We start from the raw sequence: 24,686 nt of genomic DNA, 5'->3' as shown, positions 1-24,686 counted from the left end.
ACCTTTGCCTGTCTCTCTAAAGACGTGATTTCCCTGAAATATTTCCTAGAAATTCCCAGAAGGAAGTCTGGTTCAAGACTACCGTTTTATCTCACTGGTTCCCACAAGACCATGACAGAGTTAGACTAGGAGGGACCAAAGGTTTTAGAAACCTGAACACATCAAGGAGAATCTACCCAGAAATAAGGAAAAGGAGTTAAAGCTACCAAGAAATCACTTAACACCAAATTAACTGCTATATTATTTAGGTTCACATTTCTTCATTTCTTTTTTCTTATTCTCAAGAAAGGTGTTTTTCCTTACCTTACTAATGAAATACAATTTACATATAGTAAGATGCAGAAATATGTAGTATACAGCTCCATAGATTTTTATGTACATATGCGAACTAGTAACATTCAACCACAGGAGTGCTAAAATCTCCAAATCTGATTGTGAATTTGTCTTTTTAATTTCAGTTCTCTTTTTGGTTATTTCGTGTATTTTGAAGCATTCCTACCACATGTATATACATTAGGATCTATATAACTTCTTGATAGATTGACCCTTTCATCATTGCAAAATGCCTCTCTTTTTCTTGGTGACAATGTCTTGCTTTAAAGTCTATATTCTATAATAATAATAATACAGCCACAAGGACTATATATATTATATACATGATGTATCTTTTTCCATCCTTTTAGTCTTAATCTGTCCTTATATTTCACATGTAATTTTTATAATCAGCATGTATTTTTAATCCATTGTGATAAGTGCTTTTTTGTAATTGGGTCTTTAGCCAATTTACATTTAATATTTTATTGATACATTTAGTTTTATTTCTATAATTGTCTTGTTTTCTCTAATCCTTTTCTCTTCTTTATTATAGCATTCCTTATTTCTTTTAAATCTTTAAATCAAATTCAGTCAAATGTGTTTCAGTATTTCATTTTATTTCCTCCATTGGTTTTTTAGCTATACTTATTTGTTCTTTTCTTAATAGTTCCTTGAAGTAAGCAACCTTAACTTTTCAGAGTTCACCATAAATTAATAGTATATTGCTCCATATATAATGCAAGAAACTTTTGACAATACATTTCCAATTAACTCATTTTTATCCTGTATATAATTACCATCAAGTATATATTTCTATCTGTGTTTTAAAGCTCTCAATACATTGTAATTTTTAAATAATAAATTATCTCTTCCAGCAATTCATAAAAGATAAAAAATAGTTTATATTTAGTCACATATTCAGCCCTTTTGGTATTCTTCATTTCTTCTTGCTCATACAAGTTTCTGCCTTGTATTATTTTACTTTTGCCTGGAAAACTCCCTTCAGCATTTATTGTGTGTGAGTCTTATGGCTGTGAATTTTCTTGGGTTTTGATTATCTGTAAATGTATATATTTTACTGTCTTTTGAAAGATAATTTTGATAAATGTTTCATTCTAGGTTGACAAATTTTTCTCTCAGCAATTTAGAAATGTAGTCCTATTGTCTTAATTATAGCATTGTTTCTAATGAGAAGTTGGCTGTCATTATTATCATTATTTCTCTATATGAGTATCTTTTTTTCCCCCTGCTTTAAATATTTCTGTCTTTTTTTTTCAGAATTTGACTCAATGTGTCAGTTAATATTTTTGTGTTTATTCTGCTTGGTATTTGCTGCTGTGGCACTCATCTCAAATATAAATGGCCAATTACTCTCAGAGTTTCAGCTTAATAAGTCTTGCACCTATTATTCTTTTATTGTCCTATAGAAAATTATGACTTTTATCCTGTTCAGGACATCCTCCTAGTTTCTCTGGGGGATTAATGTAACTCATTTTCTTCCACATTATAATCAGGACAAAAATCTGTGTAATATATTAATAAATCATGAGAAAAAAATGTATATTTCTATTGTTGACATTATTTATCTTCCTTGAAGATGTCCATGAGTATATTCCTTAACATGTAGAAGACATTTACTTACCTCCTACATGAGGAAGAAACCCTAAACCCATCTATTCCAGAAGTTATTGGTTTGGATCTGCTATTTAAGATAGCATTCATTATGAATTTAGAAAATGAACTCTTAGATAGAAGATTAGCATGCAGGAGAATTTCTTTTTCTTTCTTTCTTTCTTTCTTTCTTTCTTTCTTTCTTTCTTTCTTTCTTTCTTTCTTTCTTTCTTTCTTTCTTTCTTTCTTTCCTTTCTTTTTCTCTTCCTTGTGTATGTGTATGTGTGTGTACTTTCAAGAAAAATACTTATAAAAGTGTGACAGAATCTTGATTGATTAAAAAGGTAATTTATCCTTTAAGGCAGTAACAATGGAGTCCTCAGTTAATGCTGAAGGAAAGTCTGGTACTGGGATAGCTTTTTAGAGTTAGACTACATTAAAGCTAAGAGGGAAAGGGCACAGTCTTTTTTATTCCTAAGTCAATCCATCACTGAATATGGTCTTTCCACCACCAAGAGGCATCAACTGGGTGAAGCAGCTTTATTTGAATCAAAACAATTCCAGAAAAAGGGCTTAGCTGTATTCCAACAGCAGCCAAAACTCCTGGAAGCTGGGAGTTGGTGCCTCAGTTGTGAAATAAGGATGACTAGGTGATTCACTTTATCATTTATTACCATCAACACTTGAACTACTGATATACAACTGTTTCATATATTAAACAGTTGGGAATAGCTTCTTCAGTGTTTGGGTTATTTTATTTGTCCAAGAAGACATATATTTAAAAACATAGTGAATTAACTACAGCAGTCACCATTAAAGGTGTTCTTGAAACCTCAACTGATCTTATTATCTTCCATCTTTATAATCCATTCTAAATTCCCCTCTTCTAAAGGCTAAAAGCTTTACGGTCTGGGTGTTTTTGATGGTGGAGTGACCAGACCTTTATTACCAAAGGGTATAAATGACTGAATACAATGCCCTTCTCAAGCTATCAGTACTGCCCTTGCTAATTTATCATCAAAATTTGTAGGAAATTACTAGGAAACAACTAGTCAACCTCTTGGGTACTGACCATATACTGAACATATTCCATTCCTTCACTGTTCAACAGAAGCCCTATGGATGATCATGGACTGATTACTACTGTCAGATTAGTGACCTCTTTCCTTACCAACTGGTCTTTAGTCTTGGAGGATATCAAGGTTACTAGGCAGGAGTGTAACTTACATTTTATTGTACCCTTACTGTATCTCCAACTCTGGAAATGGGAACCTTTAGTCCAAAAGAATCCAAATTGCAGAACTAAGAAGTGCAAATTGCCCACATAGGTCACTGGAAATAATTGTAAGTGGGGCAACTGTTACATTCCACACTTTTATTTCCAAATACGTGTATTCTAATTATTGGAGTCATACTCATTGTAAGTGTAGAGTTCCCAGTTCTAACAAATATATACATCTTTATAATCACCACCACAATTGAGATACAGAACATTTTCATCATGACAAAATCCACCATCCATGCCTTGTCAAAGGCAATCACTCATTTGCCTTCTGATTTCATTATAGATTATATTTGTTTTTTCTAGAGTTTGATATAAATGGAATTATGCACTATGTAATCATTTGTGTCTTACTTCTTTCACTTAACATCAGGTTTCTAAAAATAATCATTCATCCTGGTGCACGGATTAGTAATTCATTCTTCTACATTACAAGGTAACACCTCATTATGTGAATACAGTACATTTTTTCATGCATAATACTTTTAATTAGTCACTATAAATATCTGAATTGTAAGCATATTTTTAAACATATGGCACATATTATCAGCTTGTTCAACTTTAGAATCTCTCTCATGCCAGTAGCTTGCAGGACTACTTCCTTTTCCATGAAGCTCCATGAATGTTCCCAATTCAAACTTGGCTTTCTTCAACATTTTTACTTTTTAAATAAACGTACCCTGAAGAGAATTACTAGATTGGCGTGACTTTTCTATGTCTTTCCTAAGGCTGTCTAGAATCAATTTCTTAACAACTCTTTTCAAGTCATTTGTCCGGTTCTCTCAGGTCATGATTATATCATCTTCCTCCGGATTTGATGGATGTGTTGGTAAGAGATCTCCTGAATTGGATTGTTGTGTTTTTTAGTAAAAATCAACACAGAGCAGGGGAAGTAAATATCCATGAGTAGTCTTGACATCAATATGATCTTCAATCACAATTCGCTATTTTTTGACCATGAAGTACTTTTTGTCATGGGTAAGAGCCATGCCATGGAAGTTGGTCAGGTAATTGTTTCCTTCAAGTAATTAGTTTGAAATTTTCTAAATGCAACTTTATCAATATTGGATAAATAAGGCTTATTTCCAAAACAAAACCTTGAGGCTATCAGATGCAATTTTGCTTGCTTAAATCCTTGTGATTATGTTTGTCCAATATTTCTTATATTGAGTATAGTTGGTACTTTTATATTATACCAATCTTTCTTAGAAAACTTATCAATCACTTTGTTCATGGCTCTTTTTTGTTACCTTTTATAAGGAGCTTATTCTTGCCAATCACTATGGTGTTGTTTAGAGAAGCTACCACATTTTTAAAATAGATCAATTAATGGCTTTTGGGTTTTTTTTTCAAGTTTTGGGTTATTATTAATATATTTGCTATGCATGATTGATTATATAGAAATAATTATGTTTAAAGATGCTTTCATTTCTTTTGAGCAAATACTTAGGAATGTAAATGCTATGTGACATGTAAGTCTGTATTTAATTTGCTTAATATATGTTGAGGCTATACATTTCAGATTATGTATAATATGATAGAAATAAATTATGTTTCTGTTTTTCCTTTTACTGGTATATACTGTCATTCCTTGTCCTTCGTATGATATTAAGATGACTATGCTAGCTTTCTTTGACTTTATGTTTGCTTTATATATCACTTTTCTTCCATTTTTTTACTTTTTTGCATGTATTCGTTTCAATATATTTTTTGTTAAAAAGCATATTATAAATTTTTTAAAATTTTTGTTTCTAATCTAGTACCCAAGTTCTATGTCATTTAATAGGGAAATTTAATTCATTTAATTTTACTGTGGTTATTTCTTTATTCAGAATTCTCTGCCCTTTAACTTACTATCTTCTATTTATTGTACTTTTGTTTTTCCCTTCTTTCTTGCTTTTCTTTGGCTAGATCAAATTATATTCTGTATTTCAAAAGTTGTTTTATTTTTCTCATGAACATTTCCCTTCAACTCAGGTTCATATTTAACTTTACTTTTCCTTGTTGATTTTTTATCACTATTCCATAAGTCCTATAAGATGACAACTCAGAACTAGGTCTTATCATTTTGGTGCTTTCTATTGATAGTCACAGATCTAGACAGTAACCATCTTATGGTTCAAGTATAGGACAAGAACCTGCTTCTCTAACCAGTTAGATTGGTGGCCTCTGTAAGTAATGTAGATCATTTTTAGGCTTCCTTTATGAATTGTTTGCATATGGCTTTGATTCCTCTCCAAGCAAAAACTGAGGAAATAATTTTAGAACAAGTTGATTATTTGGTAGCTGATCCCAAGAAATACTCACCATAACTGTACAGGAAAAGGAAGGCTTGATACATATGTTATCAAGCAAGTTACTAAAGAATCTTACTCCTTCTGAGTAACTCTGGAAGGCAATTTAGAACATGTGTGTCAAAGTTATTCCTCCTCAGGATAAAGGAAGGTAGAATATTTATAAATTTACATCTGTTAATTATTGGTGAGGGCTGATTCCAGAGTTGCTGGAATGCTGGGTGTAGACAAAGCTTGCTCATGGACATTCTAAATTAAAGAAATGCAGATATTGGCAGTTGGAAGTCCAAGTGTCTAAAAATAATATTTTAAGTACCAAGAGGGTAGGGTGGGTATCAAAGCATCCTCTAGAATAGCCAAGTGACTTTTAATAAATCAGTTTGGTTCAGGTAACTTGATTTCACATGGAGATAGAAACCACCCTTTGTAAATTAATAAAGGGACACAAGGCAAGGTGAGGCCCTAAACTTTGCAAAAGCACAGGCATAGCTAAAAATAATGATAATAAGCAGCCACTGTGCCCTAGTTTTCTTTCCTATAATTGCTACTCAGGAGTCACTTAGCTGATGGTCGTAAAGATTCTTAACTTTCCCCATAGATAACATTACTCTTGTGAAATCTAAGGGTAGTTTTTAAGGTATCTTCCAGGCCCTGCATTCCAGTGGATTGGCTGACTTGCCCAGAACAGTGGCCCATACTGAGGAACTGACTCAACTGGTATTGTGATCCCCACCCAAGAACCAACTAAGCAAAGGAGACAATTTCTACACCCCTGAGGTTCTGACCCGAGCCCAGTCAATTAGCAGACCCAATTGCTTAGACTTTTTTTTCTGATAAATTATTTTTAAAAACTGTTTCTCCCAAATCTTTGGGGAGATGGATTTGAGAAATTTCTCCCATCTCCTTGCATGGTGCCTGTGATAGTAAACTCCTTCTCTCCTATGATCCCTGCTGTCTCAGTGTATTGGCTTTCTCTTGAACAGTGGGCAAAGAACTTGATTGGACTATAACAAGACTGTTTAATCTAATTTATCCTGTGGGAGTTGATTATCTTCTCCAGATGTGGAGCCTGGCCATGAATAGACTTATCCCTGCTCACTATTTTAAATTTCTGTTCCTTTTATCATTCAAAGAGATGTATGTCTTGTATTTGAGCCTGGTTGTATCTTTTTATGTTATTCTTTTCAAATCCTGTTAATAATAATTCTGTTTATTGTTAATGTAAAGGCTTTCCATTATTTTGGCCAAGGCTTTTCTTTTTAATTTAGAAATATGCTTTAAAAAGCAACTTAAAACCATTATCTATCTATATATCTACCTATATCTTCTTATTTTATAAATATATATCTTTTTACTTAAATGTTCTTTGAATTTTATATTGCTTCATAGCCTTGAGTAACTATTATTAATTTAAAACCTTAGTGGCTTACTCCTATAATCCTAGCACTGTGGGTGGCCAAGGCAGAAGGATTGCTTAAGCTTAGAAGTTCGAGGCCATCCTGAGCAAGAGCAAGACCCCATCTCTGCAAAATATAGAAAAAATTAGCCAGGCTTGGTGGCACATGGTTGTAGTCCCAGCTACTCAGGAGGCTGAAGCAGGAGGATCGCTAGAGCCCAAAAGTGTGAAGTTGTAGAGAGCTAAGATGATGCTACTGCATTCTATCTGGGACAACAGAGCAAGACTCTGTCTAAAAGATTAATTAATTAAAAAATAAACCCTTGTTAGACCAACATAAAAATTGAAAGATATGAATGAAGCACAAAGGATAGCCTTCAAAGAACTTCTAGTAAATGTAATGTAAAAATTCAAAGGTATGTAGTTTTGAAATATCTGTTTAGAAATCTAACAGAGTATGACAGGTCATGTCTACTTCAACATTAATCTAATGATATTTGCCAAAAATGGATCATAGACATAAATGGAATTACTGGTAAATCATTTTATAGTTTGTAAAGTGCTTTTAAAAATATCTGATACTTGTATATTACTATCTCCATGTTGTGGATAATTAAGCTGAGGTAAAGAAAATTCAAGTGGTATGGTTTAGAATTGGAACTAAAGTATTTTGATTACAGATATTTTGTAATTTTAACTACATTTTCCAATTTCTATGAACACCACATTTCAAGCTGCTTCTATCAATGTGATTTTAAGTATTTATCTTTCCCTTGAGTAGCCTACCAGTTGTTTTGTCAGCTCTATTTCCCTCTAGTTTCTACTGAAGTCCTGAATATCCCAAAGTGTTAATGTACCAGCCCCAGGCCCAATGGTTTCTGTGTAAGCTTGATTACTCCCAAGGGTCTACAACTCTGAGAAAAACAGAGGTAGGTACATCTACATAATGTCTAGATCAAAGTGGAGAGTTCTTGCTTTTATCTTTCAGGGACTCACTGAGCATCTGGTTCTGATAAAGGAGGTAAAAATCCCTTTGGAAGCCTAAACATAAGTTTAAACAACTTGTGTTTGAATAAATGTCTATGGGAAGGAAGAAGAATTGGCTTCAGTGTGTGTGTGTGTGTGTGTGTGTGTGTGTGTGTGTGTGTCTGCGTGTGTGTGTGTGTGTGTATGTGTGTGTTTGTGTGTGGATAAATGCATAGTGTACAGTATGGTTTGAAAGTTAAATTGGTATAATATGAAGGTTAAATAGAAAAGGTTAAATATCAGGGTATTTCTTAATATCCAAATATCAATAGGGTCTCATTTATTTAATAATATGATAAATAAAAATAAGCTTTATTATCAATTTAAAAAATAATGGCTAGGGGAATTTTTTTTGAAGTGATTATTAGTGGTTTGTATTTGCTGATTATCTTCAGTATGTTAGAGATATCAGACTGCCCAAAGCAACTCTGAGTAGGCATTGTTATTTACAACAATTAACAGAAGAGAAAACATCTGCTTGGTGGCGTAAGCAGGATGACAAGATTCACACAGGGTAAACTGCCAAACTAGGATATATGCTCAGATGTTTGTGCATTAGCCTGAGGACTGATTTTTTATGTTAAAGAATAAAAATTCTAAGTGGTTTGGGCAATGTTTGATCTGAGGACTATCCTTGAAACATTCTATTTTTTTGGAACCTACCACATCCTACCTCTCTGGATATTCCTTTGCAACATGCTCTCAACAATCTTGCTATACTTCAGGGTTCCATGATATTTAAATTCTATAATTTGTACATTTTTCCAGTATGATTTCATTTACTCTCATGATTTCAGATACCAACCATCATGTCAATATTTTTGAACAAACAGCTCTGTTGTGCTATTTTTTTTTCTGAAGTTCATCCATATCCAAATGCATACTGTGTATAAGAATGCGTTTACCAAGGATGATATGAATGACAGGAATGTGCATCAATATTCCTTATTTGCTGCCAGAGAAAAACAGGGAGAAGGTGCTAAGAAATGATTCTACATGTCTTATATTTCATCCATTCACATTAATTCTTTACATATTTGCTGAGAGTCTTTCATATTTCATGTATCATGTTGATGACAGATACATGAAGATAAATAAAACTCTACCTATGCCTTTTAGCATTTAGCAATCAGTGTACATAGTGGTGGTGGAGTTGCACATATAGGGTTTCATGAAAACAGTACAAAAGATTGCATGGAAAAAGCAATGGAAATGATTCTAGGTGTCTTATTACTGATTCAATAAAAGCAGCTCCAGTTTGATATTATTCTATTTGGTTTAATGTATTATTTTGTTTAAAAGGCTAAAAAGTCACTAACTTAGGATAAATTCTTAGTAGTAAATTTTCCACATTGGAGAATATGAACACGTTTAAAGACTTATAGTAAATTTTGAAGATGATAATTCATTAACTTGCCAAATATGCTTTTGAGCATAGTATATACATGAACTCCTTGTTCCCATAGAACTGAGTTTTATGCAAAAGTATGTCTGCTTTTTGTCCATGTGGTTTCAGATCTGGTTAAAGAGCTTGTATTTCCATGCATCATGTCTGTTCTCAATAACTCCGAGGTCAAGCTTTTTCTCCTGATTGGGATCCCAGGACTGGAACATGCCCACATTTGGATCTCCATCCCCATTTGCCTCATGTACCTAGTTGCCATCATGGGCAACTGCACCATCCTCTTTATCATAAAGACGGAGCCCTCTCTTCATGAGCCAATGTATTATTTCCTTGCCATGTTGGCTATCTCTGATTTGGGACTATCCCTCTCTTCCCTTCCTACAATGCTGAGGATCTTCTTGTTCAATGCTATGGAAATTTCACCCAATGCCTGCTTTGCTCAAGAATTCTTCATCCATGGATTCACTGTCATGGAATCCTCAGTGCTTCTAATTATGTCTTTGGATCGCTTTCTTGCCATTCACAACCCCCTAAGATACAGTTCTATCCTTACTAGCAACAGAGTTGCTAAAATGGGACTAGCCCTAGCCCTTAGGAGCATTCTCTTAGTGCTTCCATTCCCCTTCACTCTAAGGAGATTAAAATATTGTCAAAAGAATCTTCTTTCTCACTCATACTGTCTTCATCAGGATACCATGAAGCTGGCCTGCTCCGACAACAAGATTAATGTTATCTACGGTTTCTTTGTTGCTCTCTGTACTATGCTGGACTTGGCAATGATTGTTTTATCTTATGTGCTGATCTTGAAGACAGTACTCAGCATTGCATCTCTGGCAGAGAGGATCACAGCCCTAAATACCTGTGTCTCCCACATCTGTGCTGTGCTCATCTTCTATGTGCCCATCATCACCCTGGCTGCCATGCATCGCTTTGCCAAGCACAAAAGCCCCCTTGTGGTAATCCTCATTGCAGATATGTTCTTGCTGGTGCCACCCCTGATGAACCCCATTGTGTACTGTATAAAGACTCGACAAATCCGGGAGAAGATTTTAGGGAAGTTGTTTAACACATGTAAGTGATAAGAACTTGAATAACTAGGAAATAAATTATCAGTAATCGTTGGCACTTGCTATGTGTTTAACGCTATGATGGTCACTATCTCATGGATGACTGGAAGGAGGGAGTGAAAAGCTATATAATGCAGAATTTATAATAAAGTTGGAAATATAATTTAAAAAGGATAGAAAAAATAATCAGTAGATATATGATATAATTCATAGATGTTTAATTAACATTTTAGGATGAATTGAAAGAAAAGATGTGATAAAGCAGTTGAATTTGAATTAGGTCTTAAAGAATGGTAAGATTTGGGTAGATTAATATTATGCAATTAGCCTTTATTACATATATATATAGTATAATCTTTATACTATCAAGGAAACATAAAATAGTAGAGCAGATAGCAGATATGAAGGATATTAGTGTGGTTGGAATACAGAGTATAATTTGGCAAATATTGAGTATTAGTTTTGGATAAAATGAGTGAACCAGATTTTGCAGTATCTAGAAGAGACTTCTAAAGTCTAAATTTAGAAGGGACTGGAAAACCAGATTAGTCTCTAAACGTATTCGTAACATAATAAATCTAATTTTAAGAACAGTGTGTATGAAAACATGAGCAAAATGGATTGAATTTGGGAGAGATGAGGAAGGGAGATTAACAAGAAATAGCACAATAGTCCTGCTGTGAAGTGATGACTCTTTGGATGGGCACCGAGAGAAAAAAACATTTAGTTTTTGTTGTAACCAACAATAGAAAATTCACAAATTATACTAAGAAATAAGTTTAAATTCTATGATATTGCTGTTTAGTCTTTTCTGTGATTTAGTCTTTTTTCCTGGGCTTTAAAAAATTCAGCCCCTCTGATATGCTTTTAAAAATTGAACTTTTAAAAATTGAACAGTACAAAGAATTTTGTACCATGATATTTTCACTAAAATTTATATTTTAAACTTTTTCTCATGTACAGAAGAAATATTTCAGAGAAAAAAAATCAAATGATTGAGCATACAACTGAAAATTCAGTTTGAAGGATGGCAAGGAATTAAGACATAAGGCAATCTATATAGGGACAAATATATTGCACACAATTGACAATGTATTATTTGCTCAACACTTTACCACATATCTCACATACAGTGTCTCACTTAATCCTTATAACAATGATCTGAAGTAGATATTATTCTCATCCAAAATTTATAGCTTAGACAAAGTGATGTTAGTGAGATGGTCATTTAGAGTTGCCTGGTACTCATCTCCCCCCCAAAAGAGACCAGAACAAGTGCATTTCTACTGTATGTGACTATACACAACTACATTTTGACTGGAGTGACTGAGGAAGTAGTCTGGAGAGCACCAGGTAAGAAGCAAAATCCCTGTGGTGGCCAGAAGCCCAGAATAGCACCACAGAGAGCCAAGGAAGGCACCCTGCCTATTCACACTGTTTCTCTTGCCTGACTTCCCTCCAGCTTGGATTCAGAAGGGACTTTTTATGGGGAAAGGGTAAACTGGAGACCCTCAGCAGTCTCCACTTCCACCAAAGATGTCAGCAGTCCTTGCTATAGGAGAGTCCTCAGTCCTCTTAAGCCCTAAATCTAGGTTGGATAGTTGCTGGGAGCTCACATGACTGCATTGCCTCAGATCAGGAGTCTCCAAATTAAGCACATAATACCCATATAACCTAAGATGTTATGATATGGCACGATCTTGAACCTGGACCCACTGCTATAGTGTGCCCTGTGTTTTGTCTTGGCAGTAACCAGTTTGTGCTGGCTTTGACTGGGGCATGTGGACCCTTGCTCCAATTGTTGCCAAGTCCTGGTAAATAAAGTAGAACTACCTTCTATTGAAATTGGGTGTTAATCATTCTCAAAGCTTTTGTTTAGTATTGTAAGCTTATGTAAGTAAGCTTTGGCTCAATGCTCAGGCAAGTAGCCAAAGTCCACCTCCTATATAATCTCATATCCACCACTACCCAAAGTTAGATTTCTAGGCTTATTCTTTTGCACAATGGCCCATATCCAAACACCAGATCTGCAAAACATGATGTTGGTATCTCAATGGGGATCACATTGAATCTGTAAATCACTTTGGGTAGTATACATACTTTAACAATGTTAACTATGCTGATCCATGAAGCATGTTACATTTTTCCATTTGTTTACATCCTCTGTGATTTCCTTCCTCAGTGTTTCATAGTTCTCTCTATAGAGGTCTTTAACATCCTTGGTTAAATATATTTCTAGGTATTTTATTTTCTTTGTTGCTATTGTGAAAGGTATTGAGTCTTTGATTTGTTTCTCAGCTTGACTATTGTTGGTGCATATGAATACTACTGATTTGTATACATTGGTTTTCTAACCTGAGACTGTGCTAAATTTATTTATCAATTTCAGAAGTCTCTTGGTATAATTTGGGTGTTTTTTTTTTCAGTTATAAGATCATATCATCAGCAAAGGGCAATAGTTTAACCTCCTCTTTTCCTATGTGGATAGGCTTGATTTTCTTCTGTTGCTGGATTTCTCTGGCTAGAACTTCCAGCACCACGTTGAACAGAAGTGGTGACAGTGATCAACCTTGTTTGGTTCCAGTTCTAAGTAGGAATGCTTTCAATTTTTCCCTGTTCAATAAGATGTTGGCAGTGGGTTTGTCATATATGGCTTTTATAATATTGAAGTATGTTCCACCTATGCCTATTTTGTTAAGAGTTCTTATCAGAAAAGCATGCTCAATTTTGTTCAATGCTTTTTCTGCATCTATCAAGAGGATCATATGGTCTTTGTTTTTGCTTCTATTTATGTGCTGAATCACATTTATAGATTTTCATATGTTGAACCATCCTTGTATCCCTCAGATGAAACCTACATGATCATGGAGGATTATTTTTTCTGATGTGCAGATGAACTTGGTTTGCTAGGATTTTACTGAGAATTTTTGCATCTATATTCATAAGGGATATTGGCCTGTAGTTTTCTTTTTTTGCTGTGTTCTTTCTTGGCTTTGGGATCAAGGTCATATTGGCTTTGTGGAATGAGTTGAGGAATATTTCTTCCTTCTCTATGTTATTAAATAATTTCTATAGTATGAGTACCAGTTCTTCTTTGTAGGTCTCATAAAGTTTGGCTGTGAAAACATCTGGTCTAGGACTATTTTTGTTTTCTTGGAAGATTTTTTATTGCTACTTTAATTTTGTTACTTGATATTGGTCTGTTTAAGAGGTCTATTTCTTCCTGATTGAGCCCAGGGAGGTTTTGTATTAACAAGAATTTGTCCATTTCCTCAATGTTTTCAAGTTTATGTGCATAGAGATTTTTATAGTATTCAGAAATGATATTTTGTATTTCCATGGTATCAGTGTAATACATCTTTTATAAATTTCTGATTAAGTTTATTAGAATATATTCTTTTCTGCTTCTGGATTCTGGTTTTATCTGCATATGGAACCAGAAAAGACCCCAAATAACCAAAGCAACCTTAAGCAAAAATAATAAATTGGGAGGCATCAATCTATAGTACAAGGCTATAGTAACCATGGTACTGGTACAAGAACAGAGATATAGACCAATGGATCAGAACAGAGAAACCATCTATAAAACTATCCTCATGTTGTCATCTGACCTTTGACAAAGCAGGCAAAAATATACACTGAGGAAAAGAATCCCTATTCAATCCCTATTCAATCCCAATTCCCTAGGAAAAATGGATAGCCATATGTAGAAGACTGAAACAGGATCCATACCTCTTACCACTCACAAAGGTTAATTCACAATGGATAATAGACTTAAACCTAAGACATACAAAATTCCTTTCTTCCTTAAAAATTCCAAAATTGAAGACAAAAATTCTTTTAAAATTCCTTTCTTCCATCCTCATTGACTCATTAATTGGATCTTTGAGCAACAAGCAACTAGACCTAAACCAAAACACCCCATGGTTTTGACAACAAAAAGATAATTTTATATGGAAGCTTGTGGATATACAATTTTAATGAAAATATAAGAGGATATAACAAACTATTTCTTCTTTGTTCATTGGCTTATGGTCTTTCTGATATGGTCAGTCCCTCAATCCCTTCCCATTTACCTCCCTTAATCCTCAAACCTTCCCTAACATGCTAGAGAACAAGGACAACAAAAACAACACTTCAGATACTTCCCTGAATACATTTTACTCTCTATCACTTCTGCCCCAGCTACACATGTTATTTTTTCAGACTGGAATATACTTTGCATCCTGCCTCTTATAGTTGTTTACTGCCTCATTCCTACATGTCCCTTAACGTTAGCTACTGTGTCAACTCAGGGAAACCTTTTTTGATACTTTCTTCCCCCCATGAGGGGGAAGATATCTATTTTATGCTCTTGTATTAACCTTTTTATACTTTGAGCAATACAATTATATGGTTGTATAACAAATCATCCCAAACTTCAGTGTCCTGGAATATTTATTTATTTTTTATAAACCTGCAATTTGGACTGAATTCAGAGAATGCTTGATAATCTGCTTCACTGGACCCTAGATGGGGAGACTAGAAGGGGTGGTGGCTAGAATAATCTGAAGGATGATTCACTCAGTGGTGGTTGATGCTAACTCAGCTAATTCTGAGGCCTTACCTGAGCCTGTTGGATAGAACACCTGAATGTGGCCACGCTATATGGTCTAGGCTAAATCTCAGATTGGGGGCTGGATTCCATAGCAAGTGTTGAGTGAGACAGAGAGAAGTAGAGATAGATTGAAGATGGGGGAAAGAAATTAAAAAAAGCAGCAGCAAAAAACTTATCACCTTTTATGACCAAGCCTTAAAAGTCTCACAGGGTCATCTCCACAGTATTCAATTCAGGAAGCATTTACAAAGTCCTACCTAGTTACAAAGGGAGAAGAAATAGATACCACCTCTTGAGTAGTGGCAAGTATCTGGAAGAGAATGTGAGATTAAAATTATTTCTGTGGTCATTTTTGGAAAACACAATTTTCCACATTATATTACATTTTATTTCTACTGCCCCAACCCCTGCCAGACCAGAGTGAGAGTTCTGTGAAGGCTGTGATCTCTTGTTCATCCCTGTATATGTTTGTTAGTAAATAAATAAATAAATAAATGTTTCCTCTATTTCATGCTCATTAGATATTATAAAGGATAAACAAGTGTGGGTGCATTTAAGGTGATAGTGCCTCCAATATTAGACCCAGTTAGTAACAAAAGGCATGGGTCACCCGATCTCGGATCTGTTTTGTCTTCACACTGTAGACAATGGGGTTCATCAGGGGAGGAAAGAGAAGATACACAAAACCCATGAACACCTGGACCAGGTGGGGCGTCTGCTTTCCAAAGCGGTGGATAACAGACAGGCCAATCATGGGAGTGTAGAAGAGAAGCACAGCACAGATGTGGGAAACACATGTATTAAGAGCTTTCAGTCTCTCAGCCCTGGAGGCAATGGACAGTACAGTGTGCAGGATCAGAGCATAAGAGAAGAGGATGAGTAGCGAGTCTATACCCACTGTGGAAATGATGACAAACATGCCATAGATGCTATTGGCCTTGATGTCTGCACAGGCCAATTTCATCACTTCTTGGTGGAGACAATAGGAATGTGAGAGGACTGGGGAGCCACAGTAGGGGAATCTTTTGAGCATGAAAGGCAATGGGAAAATGAGTGCTACGCTACGGCCCAGAGAGGCAAGACCAATCCTGCCAATGGCAGCATTGGTGAGAATGGAAGCGTAGTGCAAGGGGCGGCAGATGGCCACAAAGCGGTCAAAGGCCATAGACAGTAGCACAGAGGACTCTAGGAAGGACAAACAGTGAATGAAAAAGAGCTGGGCAAAACAGGCATCATGACTAATCTCTCGTGCCCCAACCCAAAAGATGCCCAGTACTGTAGGAAGGGTACACAAGGACAGACCCAGGTCAGTCAAAGCCAGCATGGACAGGAACAGGTACATGGGCTCATGGAGTGAGGGCTCTGTTTTAATGATAAAAAGAATTGTGCAGTTGCCCAGGATGGAAACCAGGTACACAAAGCTCAGTGGGATGGAGATCCAGACATGCATGTGCTCCAGCCCAGGAATGCCACTCAGCAGGAAAGTAGAGGAGATGCTGCTGCTGTTTCCCAGGGATCCCAGTGTCATTGTGTGTGGAAACAAGGGGAAAGTTGAGTTCTCCCTAAACTCCTGAAATGAATTGAGGAAATGAGAGTGATTACACCCGGAAGAAATTAAAGAGAAAAAAATTAGAATCAAATAGACCTAAAATTGCATAGCTTCTTTCAGGGGTGGTTTCACTTTGGTCCCTGGCTTCCTCCTATCTTTTTGTGGGAAATACTTTTAGTATCAAAGTTTCAATAAGAAACAAAGACATGGAATTGTGAAGTGACTGCTAGGTAACTTGTAAGAGTCAAACTGGGTGAGTTGGCTATTCTACATGAGCTCTTCCATGCTTTTTGCTCTGTTCTGACCTCTGTATCAACCAGGTCTTCTTGGCCTCTGGACTTTTTAGTAGGCTCAGACAATGGGAAGCACCAAAAATTGATAGGAGCATGGGGGTCAGGGATCAGGCTCTTTCTCCATGGCATTGTGGGTTGGCAGTGGCTGTGTTCCACCACTGAAGGCCACAGCTATTGTTGGGGACCTTTCTTCTCCAGCAGCACAAACCTTCTTGAGCTGCAGTAATTGCTCTCTGCTCCTCAGACTAAGGAGTGAGATTTCCTTCACTGTTCCCACTGGCCATACTTAACTTTGCCTACCCCATAACAAATAAATCTTTCATTAAACAATCTTCAAGTGACTCTTTCCTTCTGGGTCTCTCACTAACGTTACAACTTTTTTTTTTCATCTTCGTTTTACCCCTTATCTTACATTGATTTCGTTGTTATCTTTAACTTTATTTTTCTTTCTTTCCCTTTTTTGTTTAACCTCTCCAGGTATGAGAGCCCTAATCCTGGACATAGACCAACCCTTACTAACTATCTCTTCTGGTTTTCCTGACATAGAAGCCTAGCCTTGTCCAGGTAGTTCATAAATGCTACTCAGATCACAGATTTCCAGAGAGAACTGGAAGGTGTGTGAAGATCTGTGAAGCTATTCCCGACTGCTAGAGTAAGAAGGCAAAGCCCCGACACTCCTGTCAGTCAGTAATTGATATTCTCCAGAAGTCCAGAAATCCAACTACTGTGGACTTAGGTGGCAGGACCTAGGTAGCAGGAGAGACTGAAGCATTACCATTCATGGCCACATCCCACATTACAAGGCTGAGTCCAGGAGAGTCCCCAGAACAGAAGGCAGAGATGCTGGGAGGACCCATTCTTCTACAGATCAAGAAATGAAGGCTCAGGAGAGTCTAGTCACTGGGGAGAGTTTCACATGCCAATTTAGGCCTTCTGAGGTGCAGAACAATAATATTTGCCTTCTTAATTAATAATGCCACTAGAATATGAGCTAAAAACAGGTAGGAGTTTAGCCAGTGCTTAGAATATGCTCTGGTTTATAGCAGTTGCTCAGAATTTTTTTCCTTTCATAAGTAAGGGTTAAATTTTTTTTTAGTTACTTGTCAGTAACTTGATGCATGCTTTATCTTCTTAAAAAAAACCTGTAAATAATGTTCTATTGATAGCATGATGCAATAGATGAGAAAATAGAAGCTTTAAGAAAATTATCAACATGTCTAAAATAAGAGAGATAGTAAATGACCAAGTTTTGACTTTTCTATAGATTTCAGGCTCTAAACAACTGCTACACTTTCTTCCCACATAGAAGGTAATTCAGTGTCAATTAGCAGCAGCTAGCTGAATAGGTCTTCAAAAACAGTGCTGACTCTTTAGCTGAATTAATAAATAAGTGGATTGGAGAAATACACACATAAACATAACACATAGACATTTTCTCTGTCACTTTGAAAACCAGTGACATTAATAGCCAATGCCATTAACTCACTGTCCATTTGAAGGTCAGATTGGTGCTCATGCTGTGCTCCTCAGCTTCTTCTGCAGCCATGATTAGTGATCACCACGTTACATATCAAAGTGAATTCAGAAGAGCTGTGATAAACTTACCTGTCAGAGGTAGACAACCTACATGGTGGTTTAACAATATGACTCATAAAACTCAAGGCAGAAAATATTTTTGACATTAAAATGAAGTAACGTAGTGAAGAAGAAAGAAATATAATTCCTGATGAACACCTACTATTTTCTAGTCTCTGTATCAGGAACATTGCAAAAATAATCACATGTAGGCTTTAGAAAGACTTTGCAAGTTAGTATTATTCCATTAATTTTCACTTGAGAAAAGAGGAACTTAGAGAATTTGATCATGTGCCTCAAGTCATACAGCCAATCAGTGCTGGAACTGGAATTCAAACTTAGATCTCTGAAGCTCCAAAGTACATATTAAAAATTTGGAAAAATTAAGGTTAACAAGTCCAGACAACTGTTTAAATTAAGGCAGCCTGAAATGGGTGGAGGTTAAATGACAAAATATATGGAGAAATATTGAAAATTTGTTTCCCACCTGTTTGTCATAAGCTCAGATAAACTCTCTTTGGGATTGGAATTTGTGTTCACATGGTCAGGGGTAGGGCAGGATAAGAATCAGAGAAAGAATGATGAGAACAGGTTGGAGGAGAGGACCTAGAAATAAAAGAAAATCTAGAATAATTAAGAATAATTAAGCCAGTTGATATCTGTATGGGAAAGATCACCTTTAGCCTGATGGACAGAGAGATCTTAGTAGTATGTGCTTCTTAATGAAGATCTTCAGATTATCCATTATCAGGTTTGGTGAGGACTTTATTATTCCTGACCAGTACTAAAGCAGTGTTCCAGAGTAGGGTGAGATGGGGGGATAGATTTAACCCATGACCTTTCTGCCCCAAGTTGCTTTGCTTGGAGACTACTTCCTGAAGGGATTTAAGCAAGTTCAATGGTTGTTCTGATTCTATTATTTATATTCTGTGATCACTCAGGGAAATGTCCTTTTATTTCACAGAAAAATTTTCCTCCCAGAGGGTCAGATTAATTCCTGTCCATTAATTCCTTTGCTTCTTGGAAATATCTCTTGATTCAACAAACCTGTGTCTGAGACTAACAGATAGATGCTGAACCCTTAATAATTGAGCTCATCTCATTCCTGCACTGCAATTTTGTCCACCTAACTTGATTGTCTCTCTGGGTGTCATCAATATTCCTGTTGTTACCATACAGGAGGCAGCTAGCTCTCTAGTCAGAGAACCAAGTGAGTGAATGAAGAGAAAGCTGCTGTCTGTTTTCTGAGTTAGTGCTAAGATCAGACCTGGGATCCCATGAAACAAGCAAGATCTTACTTCGGCAGTTGCCATATTTAGCAGGCACCCTCTCAGCCTTTCTGTGACCAAAGTCCTTTCTCTCACCTCTCTCTCCAAAGCTCAGGAAGTATTGAGAGACTGGAGGACAGAAGTTTAAATCCCTGATTTTTATGCAACGGCCTATTGAGACCATTTCAAGGATTTTTAATCAAGTCTCTATCAGGACTGGCTCCCTGGACCTCATTACCTCATACCTTGGGGATAAGGGAAAAAGAGGAGAGGAGAGTGGTTTTATGAGATGCCTAGATGGGAAGCCCAGAGGACATTATGCACTTGTAGCTACTTCTAAAGGATACGATGAAAGTTTTGAACAAACTCCACAACATCAGGAAAGCAGAGTGGGTGTTGTTGACAATATTTTATGTGTGATACAGTATAACTCCAGTTTATGCATACTGGATGTGATACTGTTCATGTTATATATATAACCAGGTGTGAATTTAAAAACGGTTTTTTATTTTTTATTTCAGAATATTACAGAGTTTCAAATGTTTACATGATATACATTGCCTTTGCATGGCCTGAATCAGAACTACAGCGTGCCCATCCCCCGATAGTACAAACTGCACCCATTAGATGTGAATATACTCATCCCCCATCCCCCTCCCACCTGCCCAACACCCAATGAATGTTACTTCCTTATGTGCACACAAGTGTTGATCAATTGGTACCAATTTGATCGTGAGAACATTTGGTGCTTGTTTTTCCATTCTTGTGATAATTCACTATGAAGAATTGGCTCCAACTGAACAAAGGATAATACTAGAGATGTTAGTTCACCATTGTTTTTTGTGGTTGAATAATACTCCATGGTATACATATACCACATTTTATTAATCCATTCATGTTTTGATGGTCACTGTGGATAACAGACATAAACCTAAGACATGAAACCATAAGAATTCTAGACGAAAATGTTGGAAAAACTCTTACAGTCATTGGCCTAGGGAAAGAATTTTTGAAGACCCCAAAAGCAATCACAGCAACAACAACAACAAAAATAAATAAATGGGATCTGATCAAATTAAAAAGCTTCTGCACAGCCAAGGAAAGTATTATTAGAGCAAACAGACAACCTACAGAATGGAAGAAAATATTTGCATGCTATACATCCAACAAAAGGCTAATAACTAGAAGCTATATAGAACTTAAGAAAATAAGCAAGAAAAAGGGCTTTTTAAATTTAATGTTTTTCCCATCACCAATGGGAAGAAGGAAGTCAGGCAAGGATCTTAGAGACACAGTGATGGTTTTGATGGTTAATCTTGGTACCCCAGATAACCCCATATTCCCTGTATTCTCCTGTGCCACCTATACTCAGGGACTCTATCTCCTCTTTCTTTCTCTGATCTGCTCAGAACTCAGCCATTTGTTTTTAGATGTCAAAGAGAAAATTGAATAAAATAATCAGTTCTTATGGTTAAAACTAAAAAGGAGGTTTTATATGTTAATATAAGGATATGAAGAGTTAATCATCCATTTTTAGGCCCTAGGAGAGCTGATGGAGAAAAGATTCTAGAGATATGGAGAGGCATTTCAGTGTTTTCATTGCCTAGATAATTAGTATCCAGCTTATTGCATCTCTCCTGGGAATATAAAGATATAAATATTAAGGGATTTCCCAGAGTCCCCAAACCATTCATAAGAGGTTATTTTAATTCATTGTCTTGATATCTTTGGAATGTGGCAGTCTTCTTCTGGCCACATTCCAGTAATATTTGGTTGAGCATATGTATACATTTAAGTGTTACAAAACAGTGTTTTTCAAATTACAGTCCCCGGATGACCTAGATCAGAATCTCTTGTGATGTTTGTTAAAATGCAGATTTCTGGGCCACACCTCTGCAGGACAGAATCAGAAACTTTGACATTTGTGACAACCACAAACGTTTAGTAATTTTCATATATCCTTGTCCTTATCATTTGTTTTCAACTCTTATTCCATAATTTTTTATTCCCTCTATAATTTAACGTATATTTTCACTTTTAGCCTGGAATTTGTTTCAAAACACGGTTACTTGTATTAAGTTGCTAGAGTTGTCATAACAAAATACCATGAACTAGGTAGCTTAACAGCAAAGATTTACTTTTTCAAAATGTTAAAGGCCAGAATAATCTAAGATTAAACTGTTGACAGGTTTGGTTTCTCCTGAGGCTTCTCTACATGGTTTACAGATGGCCGCCATCTCACTATGTCCTCACAAGCCCTTTCTTCTGTGTGTGTGCACTCTTGTTTTCTCTTCTGGCATCCAAATTTACCCTTCTTACAAGAATACCAGTTATATTGGATTATAGCCCACCCTGCTCACCTCATGTTAACTTAATCACCTCTTTAATGTCCACATCACCTGTTTATCCATACACCTATCACACATTTATTCACCTGGTGAACAAATATTTTATAACAAATTAGTAATTTGCATATAATAAAATGACGTTGTGTGAATGAGACAAGAATGTAGAATTGCACATAAAATGGAGATAAATTGGCTGGGCGCGGTGGCTCACGCCTGTAATCCTCGCACTCTGAGAGGCCGAGGCGAGTGGATTGCTCACGGTCAGGAGTTCAAAACCAGCCTGAGCAAGAGCAAGACCCTGTCTCTACTATAAATAGAAGGAAATTAATTGGTCAACTAATATATATAGAAAAAAGTAGCCAGGCATGGCCGTGCATGCCTGTAGTCCCAGCTATCCGGGAGGCTGAGGCAGCAGGATTGCTTGAGCCCAGGAGTTTGAGGTTGCTGTGAGCTAGGCTGACGCCACGGCACTCACCCTAGCCTGGGCAACAAAGTGAGACTGTTTAAAAAGATAAAAATAAAAAATAAATAAAATGGAAATAAATAATCTCTATTCTTCAGGGAAAATCTTAGTTAGAAAAATAAGACTGTACTTATTCATATACTCATTGGTTCCTTCAGGCATTAATTTACTCAACACATATATTAAAACTTGAATGCAATTTTCTCTCTCTTCCTCTTCTCTAATCTGTTACTATTTCTATCTCTTCTCTTTCTCTCTCGAACTCTCTCTTCTCTCTCTCTTTAAAAGAACTTAAATATGAAATTAAATTAATTCTTAGAAAAAGGAACAGATTTGACAAAAATGTAATGAATTTCAACAATGAATTTTATTATTTTTTATTTTTCAAATAAATTCTTATGATTGTAATGAAAATAAAAGTAATAATTTTTTAAAGTTTGAGAATAATATGTATTATTATTTTAATGTGTAATCCATGTACTCTCACTTACCCAGCACTTCCAGGTCTACAAGATTTGAAAATCCCAGACACCCCATGAAATTTGCAGACAATGAACTCTCCTCATTTCATGGATGCCTAGGATACTGCCTGGCATCAAACTGGTTCTCAGTATATATTTGCTGAACAAGCTGGTGAGGGAGGTCACAGAGCTGTTGACGCTATGCCTAGATTTCCTTTCTTGCCTTACTCTCTCCCAGAGCTCTGTCATTAGAATTCAATATGTCATATGTGACCATCCTAGCTCTCTCCACATAGCTCCCCAAACCCACTCCCCTTAGTTCCCACTTGGTGAAGATCTGACAAATTGATTACCCGGTATTGTGAGAGAGCAAACTCTTTATAGTGAAATCTGCCTTCTTTCTCTCTCTTTTTACCATATTCTTAAAGAAATATACATTCCTTAAAGAAAAAATTCAAATTTCAGATTTATATTTCAAAATGCATTCATGAAAGGCAGGTGTGAAGGGTTGGAGTGTGGCTTCTCAGGGCTTGGCAGACCACACTATGCTACTGTGTGATTTCTTCATTAGAGTGAAGAATGGGGCTTAGGTCAGAGATGAACAAAAAGGTGGGGAATACGATATTATGTTTTACAGTTACCTACATTTCTGTCTTTATAGCATCGTCTTTATAAGAGCTTTTTGTGGTCACACTTAAGAAACCTTCTCTTGGGTTTCAACATCATTCAGATCCTTGCAAGGCCTCAACTAAATCTCTTTCTTGTTATGAACATCTAGTAGAACCAGAGGTAGGCCATCTGAAACTGCTTGTGTGAGTGGGAGTGGGGGCATGTTTTGTTGCCTCCTTGAGTCCATGAGTATGTTTCTATAAGCACAGAGCTCTTTGCACACAGTGGTTCATTCATGCCTATGTGTGTACACTAGTGTGTCCTTTACTGTATTTTATAGAACATGACAGCTTAAAAGCAGTGAAAACAGACCCAGGTTTAGAATACATGAAACCCAGCTTTGTCTCCCAGTCAATTGCTGTCTTTCAGCACCACTCTTCTCCAGTGTAACATGTGGATAATAAAATCCAATCTGCTGAGTAATTGGGATGATTAACCACAGCCACCATGAAATTCTTGGTGTATGGGAGGGAGTCAACAAGCAGTAGCTATTGTTACCGCTAATATTTTCAACCACCCTGTTAGATATTAATGTGTGCATTTTACACTGAGGGGGTATAAGACAAGCCATTAGACTGAACATAGCTGCTTTCCGTCATCTTTCCTTGCCTTTCTCTTTTATTACTCTCTTCCTCCCTATCTTCTTCCCTCTCTTTGCCTTTCCCTCTTTCCTATCTTCTTTCTAGTCACAATTTATCCACCACTTTCTCCTATGGCTTCTATACCCAGGAAATGCTTTACTTTAGGAAAACTCACGTTCACATGTCTCTAAAGAGATAGGCCTCTGTGCCATTTTGGTTACTTCAGCTTCCTTCCACATCACCTCATCCCCAGTGCACTTCTGATTGAGCCATGACTATTTCTCTGACTTCCAGCCTGATTCCTTCCAACCTAAGTCCCATTCTAACCATTGACATTTGGAGATTGGGCTCTTCCCGAAACTCATGTGCCTCAGATGGGGTGGCCTCCTATAAGCATGTTTCTTGACACAGAAAGAAAACCTTAATTTTTTGAGATGAGGTCCTAGATATAGTAGGTGTTATGAGAAATTATGATCTTTATGAAAA

General features: G+C 36.3%; 2 protein-coding genes across 2 annotated transcripts; one reads left to right on the top strand and one right to left on the bottom strand.

The window, feature by feature from the left end:
- Positions 1–9,472: 9,472 nt before the first annotated feature.
- Positions 9,473–15,550, top strand: OR51A7 (olfactory receptor family 51 subfamily A member 7). The gene is made up of 2 exons (XM_012786437.2): positions 9,473–10,389; positions 15,526–15,550. Exons 1-2 carry the CDS (start codon positions 9,473–9,475, stop codon positions 15,548–15,550), a joined length of 942 nt encoding a protein of 313 aa, XP_012641891.2.
- Positions 15,551–15,579: 29 nt separating this feature from the next.
- OR51G2 (olfactory receptor family 51 subfamily G member 2) lies at positions 15,580–16,521 on the bottom strand. The gene has a single exon (XM_012786494.2). The coding sequence runs from the start codon at positions 16,519–16,521 to the stop codon at positions 15,580–15,582; it is 942 nt and encodes a 313-aa protein (XP_012641948.1).
- Between the last annotated feature and the right edge of the window lie 8,165 nt (positions 16,522–24,686).

Source organism: Microcebus murinus, chromosome 4 (assembly GCF_040939455.1).
Source record: "Microcebus murinus isolate Inina chromosome 4, M.murinus_Inina_mat1.0, whole genome shotgun sequence".
Lineage (NCBI taxonomy): Eukaryota > Metazoa > Chordata > Mammalia > Primates > Cheirogaleidae > Microcebus > Microcebus murinus.
This window is presented reverse-complemented; position numbering and strand designations above follow the sequence as displayed.